At 35.0% G+C, this 6,243-nt stretch overlaps 1 protein-coding gene across 2 annotated transcripts; it reads right to left on the bottom strand.

Annotated features, from left to right (window-relative positions):
- Positions 1-206: 206 nt before the first annotated feature.
- Positions 207-2,350, bottom strand: LOC125672309 (uncharacterized). Of its 2 annotated transcripts, none has more exons than XM_056139336.1 (5): positions 2,228-2,350; positions 1,792-2,011; positions 1,434-1,627; positions 1,042-1,110; positions 207-845 (listed from the first exon to the last, which is right to left on the bottom strand). In XM_056139336.1, the coding sequence occupies exons 1-5, from the start codon at positions 2,237-2,239 to the stop codon at positions 687-689; spliced, it is 654 nt and encodes a 217-aa protein (XP_055995311.1). In that variant the 5' UTR covers positions 2,240-2,350; the 3' UTR covers positions 207-686. The 2 variants fall into 2 exon arrangements, with proteins under 2 accessions (XP_055995311.1, XP_055995314.1); XM_056139339.1 differs by having other exon boundaries at positions 1,518-1,627.
- Between the last annotated feature and the right edge of the window lie 3,893 nt (positions 2,351-6,243).

Genomic DNA, 6,243 nt, shown 5'->3' with positions numbered 1-6,243 from the left:
ATATATATATATATATATATATATATAAAACCAACATTCTGTGACCTTAATCATTCACTCATGTCACTGGGAAGCAGGTTTGTTTGAAATCATAATTTTTGCGATAAAAAAAAAATCGGGATGGGCCCTTTTTAGAGGGGCGGGCAGGGATGATAATCTATCAATTAATTTTAATTGGTCTAATTTGCAGTCATTTATAAATTTGAGGCAATGAAAGGTCTGTAATGTTTTGTATAAAACGATTCCAGTTTTGGTATAAGGCACATTTCACAGTATTCTCTGTTGATTTCAATAAATTCTACAAACAGTGCCTTTAGTGTATACACAATAAAATAACAAAATTGTGTGCCACTTATATACAGTTGTCCCTGAATTTGATCATAGTAATTCGAAGATATTTTCAGCTTGATTTTCCCATCCACTACCTCTAAATAAGTGAAATATTCCATTGTGTTTGTGTTGATTTCTTGTTTCCGCCCTTTATAAGGACATTTCACCTCTATTATATATTTATCATCCATAACCCCATCTGGTGTTGCACCTAGAAATGGCATTTTTGAACAAATGAATAAACCATTCTCGTGAACTCTTATGTTGTGGTTATCTTCAAATCTTTTGATAGCTTTTTTTTCATATGCTTTTCCGTGAGTGACTGCAGGGGTGGTGAGGCTCTAGATAGATATCAATTATTTGCAAAGCTTCTGTTTGTTACGTCTGTCTGTCATTCTTGAAATCTGACCAAAATGTGATGCTGTGATTCTCCACATTCTCTCTGCAAACCATCTCTTACTTGTAGATTGTCCCCTTGTTTCTTTTTCAATACTTGCCACCTCTGATTCAGTTACCTGTGAAATGAAAGGGGGGGGGGGATCTTGAAAAGACTTTAATCATAAATCGTCATTATATATATGACTGATCTTATTTGATATTTTATATAATTGATGCCATGTACTTATATAGTTTTATACAGTTCTGCGGCAAGCAAATATTCATTTAGCCATAAAGTCCCATCTCCAAATTATTTTATGATTTTGAAAGTACCTGTAATGCTTTATCCACCCAGTATTCTGTGAAAGGCAATGATAAGTAGTGGTGGTCATGAATTGCAGACTGAAAATAAGTAAAATTGTATTATATTGTATGAAAACTGTACACATTATATATACACATATATGCGAAGGTCAACAAAACATGCAAAACCCAATGTGATATATTAAGTAATGGCAAAGTGAAATAAAAAAGTCAAGGTCACAAAGATTTTATTTTATAAGGAATGTAATTTTATATATGAAGCCCCATCACTTGGCATTTAAAAGACAGACAAACTGACCAAATAGCTAATTGCCCTGATGTATTATTAATTACATTCAAGGTCACACTCCATGGTGAATCTAAATTAAATAAGTATTGACTTTTCAAAATTTGTAAGTCACCTTCAAATCTGCTCTCTCATAAAGATAACGAAATGCAATGTCTTCAGAAGTATTTGATGTATAGTTGATTAATAAGTTTCTGACCCGGTCTTGCATGCGCTCTACATGCCTAAACTTTTCTGGTCGTGGGTCATCCAAATGAACTGCTGATTTTCTCTTCCCAATTGTAATTTTTTCAACTTTAACTGGAGATCCTGAATGCATGAAAAAGAACATGAATTTGTTAATTGTACATCCCAATTTTATATAATATGACACATTGTATATATCAATACAGATGGAAGAGTTGACTCAAATTTGAATTTTCTACTTTTATGTAATTATATGCTGTTGTCCATGCATATTTTTATATTCCAACCTTTATGGGATGCCTTTGGCTTGTTGAACATCATCAAATTTTCTGTACATGATTTCTGCACCGCCACTTCACCATTCGCAATAAAATGTTCAAGCATTATCATGCCAGCAGCTAGGTGCTTGCATGTACCATTTGGGCCTTTCCCTCCAGGGCATTCACAGTGTGAGTTTAGCACATCTCCAGATTCTTCCTCAAGCCTTAGTTTATAGCTGTATGTGACCTGTAATATCCTTTCAAATTAGACAGTGATTCCTTTGAAATATTCAGTGATTTGGTTTGAAATATACATGTATATATTTTTTAAACGACCAAACTACACATACATGTACATGTTTTTCAGTATCATACTGATGACTATTTATTGATATACCCCGGTATATTTATTTGGAAATGTCTACTAAAATATTCTTGATTAAAGCAAAAACTTGATAAGTACCTTATTTTTCATGGCTGCACTGACTATTCCAGTAAAAAAAATACATCATTTTCAATGATAACTGAGCATGCCAAAACTCTCTTGGATTGGTACAATAGTTCCCCATTCTTAACTGCCTTGATATAACATGCCGCTTCATTATCTCCTGAAATATGATATAGCATATATTTATTCATGACAAGAAAGTGAATCATAATACATACATGTACTGCACAGGCACTTGTTTCTGTAAATAACTTACGTGTTATTATTAGTATACAGAGGTCGTACGTTATATGTATTTACAGAAACAAGTGCCTGTGATGTACCGGGTATATAAAATGATGTTTATTTAAGCATAACAATTTCTTGGGCAGAACTTTATGGGTAAGGAAGGACCTCTCTCCTGAATTGAAAAAAAAAGTATTTATTTTTCATAATTTTTGCAGACGATGGGCTAAATATGAAAAAGAAGAACTTGATACATTGTCAGAATGGATTAAAAACATAAGAGGGATATTAAAATCCCGCATTAGACACATGAAAACAAAAGTACGTACCATCTATCCTTCTGTGTTTAGTAAACCAGAAGTGATAAAAGAATTAGATAGGTTACATGAGGAATATGTTTTGGTTCCAGCTGACAAAGCTAGTAACAACATTGTCTTTGTTTGTAAGGCTCATTATTACAACTGTATTTTAAACGAACTTGGCATTAATTCCACTTTTGGTAATCATACTTATACTCCAACTGCCCTTTCAAAAGACGAAATTCTTCAAAACCATACTTCAGTTTTAGACACATTTAATATTGCAGTCAATGGGTCGAATGAATATGAGTTACCGTACCTATACTGGATTCCTAAACTACATAAAAACCCTTACAAACAAAGATACATTGCTGGATCCAGTAAGTGCTCTACCAAGCCCCTATCTTTGCTCCTCACGAAAATGTTAACAGCTGTGAAGGAGAAACTTCAAACTTACTGTGCGACTACATATGCCAGAAGTGGTGTTAATCAAATGTGGATTCTAAAATATTCTATAGAACTTTTAGTAAACTTGAAATCACAGAATTTTCCCCAAATCAATAGCATTAAAACCTATGACTTTTCAACACTATACACGACCATTCCTCACGATAAATTAAAGACTAGACTTTTTGACATCATAGACAGTTGCTTCTTCAACAAAAACGGAAATATTCATATCTAGTGATCAGTTTTAAAGCTACTGACAAACAAGTTGATGGTACAGGGATTTCAACAGTCTCGATTGAAATCAGCATTTCGCAAATTCTATGGTCGTTATAACGATCTAGTTCGTCAATACAACCTCGCATTGGGTCAAATGCTGTCTCACGTGTTTCATACCGATTGTTAAGCCGTTCTTGGCACACTGATTTTGACTGCGGATAACTCCGTTTACCTGATCAGGATATGGGGCTCACGGCGGGTGTGACCGGTCAACAGGGGATGCTTACTCCTCCTAGGCACCTGATCCCACCTCTGGTGTGTCCAGGGGTCCGTGTTTGCCCAACTATCTATTTTGTATTGCTTGTAGGAGTTATGAGATTGATCACTGTTCGTTATCTTCACCTTGTAAGCAGATAACCATGGAGTTTAACACTAACCCCCCCCCCCCCCCCCCCAACCATAATTTAGCAACTGTATCAGCTGGAAAAATTTTCCAGATCTGTGTATGTTAATTTCACTAGTTATGTTATCATTTGCAAGGAATGAATTGAATGAGATATACTATGGAGAAAAAGGAAAATTATCATTGCTTTCAATGCATAAATACCAGCAAGTCTATGGAGAAAATAGGCTTCTATCTGTTCCCTTGTAATGGAAGGTAGGAATTTCCTGTGCTCTGAATTGAGTTGTTGGAATCCTGTTGTAGGCCAGTTTACGTCCAAAGGATCTGGTAACAAAACAGGTGGCTGCTGGAAATTGGCATTTCTGTCATATGCTTCTAATCTGAAACGGGCAAATACATCAAGTTGATAGAGTACATTGTATATATGGTACTAATGAAGGGAAATTTATGACAAGTTTATCCTTTAAGACAGTAATTAATGTTCAGGTTTGATCCCCTGAAGATTTATGAATGCTGACAGAATATACAATAAAGGCTTTATATACAGAGTGAGACTCAAGCATAGTCATGAGCCTTTGAATACCCCCCCCCCCTCCATCCCTTTCTTTGTAGCTGTTGATTAACATTCCGATATTGATAAATAAAACAAAGATTCTGATATCCCAAATATAGCAACCAAAGAAGTATGTAGACCACAGTCTGAGAAGTCAAGCAATATCTCGTGCGAATATCTTTTTCGAAATGAAATACGTACTAGTATGTAATACCAGATCTAGTTATCGTGACTATGCTAACACAGCCTAACTTTACAGGGTATTTTTAAATGAAACTTTTCGGTAAAACAGCAGAATAAAGAAGTTAAATGTACCGTCTAACTAAATCTATCTTCCTTCCTTGCGTCGTGTCGTTTCTACAAGCAAGCTCCTTCTTCAACTGCACCACCGTCAGTGATAGCGGTTCGCCATATTGTTTACATTTGATTCAAGCGTTCAGCTAACCACCGATAAAAATCAAGCGTCTGGGAGTGAATGTTTTCCATTACCGAGCCAGTTATTGAGGAAACTCGGGATGTCGATAGTAACGACAAATATTCATCAGCGCCTTTGCACATGGCAGTAGAAAATCATGATACACTGTCACGTAATGACTTAGGTGCAACATCATCAATGATGTCCGAAGAGTTAGAAATCGCATAGACAAGCAGCTGTGAAATTTTGTTTTGTTTTAATAGTTCTTTAAAATCATTGTGTGAAAGTAAAATTTCCCAATTTGACTCAAAACGTCGATAATTTCCCCAATTTAACGGGACCCGGACCCTGTACCAAAAAGGACAGTAATAGTCCTGATATGCGATTCGAGAATGCTCAGCTACATAGATAATTAACTCTAATGCGTTCCATGATTACTGCGTTCCATGATTATAAAATGGATCGAAGGATGCAACATATGGAATCCGAAATCATAGACTTGAGATCAAGGTCAATGAAAGATGACATACTCATACATAATTTAGCCTACAAACCTGGTGAAAAACTGGACAAATATGTTCCACAAATCCTGAAAGAAAACCTCGGGGTATAATTAACCACAATACAGACTTAAATCTAAGGCCCGATTTCAAAAAGTCTAGTTAATTAGGTAGGTAGTCACGTGGTACAGTGACGTCACATGCGCCCTTCGGATTGTGAAAGTACTGCGAGATATTATTAAAAACTCAACTTTTAGGGGCCTAATTTATTTACCATGGGCAACATTTAAATCAATGTTAACAAATTGTCCGAGTTTTATATGTGTTCGCCACCAGTGCACACATATAACGATGTAAATACCCAAATATAGCGAGTAAAGCGTGTATGAAATCGGCAATATTGTGAGTAAATAATGTTATATGGGTCGCTGTCTACAAACTGTTTGGTGATGTTATTCCTTTATACATCTGTAATTAACGCTGTTTTTCTAAAATAAGCAGTGCAATCATTATTTAATTTTGGATTAGACAAATTATGATACGTTAAATTGTTGACAACTAGGCCCTATGCCAAGCTATTGTCACGAGTGCATTTCGGAAAGAAAGAAAAAACAACACACACACAAATCAATGAAAATATTCAAATTTAAAGGGGTAATCACATTATTTTATTTTGATAAAGCAATCGTATTACTATTTTTGAATTGTGATCTGCACGTCTTCAGGAAGTACGAAGTGGGAGCAAGGCGTTATAGCCTACTGACGCACTCAAAATGTTACGAGTTCAATAAGGAAATAATTTTATAATTCAATTTAAAGTTAAGAAATATAATAATATTCTATTATTTGTATAATTAAAAGTTCAATTTTTTTTTTGTAAATCTACCAGTTGGTAGAAGTTACATTGTATCGTCGATATATGTTGTTACAAGGTGAAGGTCAGTTGATCCGAGTGTGTATTGAACTTGAA

The sequence above is a fragment of the Ostrea edulis genome, chromosome 1 (genome assembly GCF_947568905.1).
Source record: "Ostrea edulis chromosome 1, xbOstEdul1.1, whole genome shotgun sequence".
NCBI lineage: Eukaryota > Metazoa > Mollusca > Bivalvia > Ostreida > Ostreidae > Ostrea > Ostrea edulis.
The sequence above is the reverse complement of the archived record's forward strand: the minus strand, read 5'-3'. Positions and strand labels throughout refer to the sequence as shown.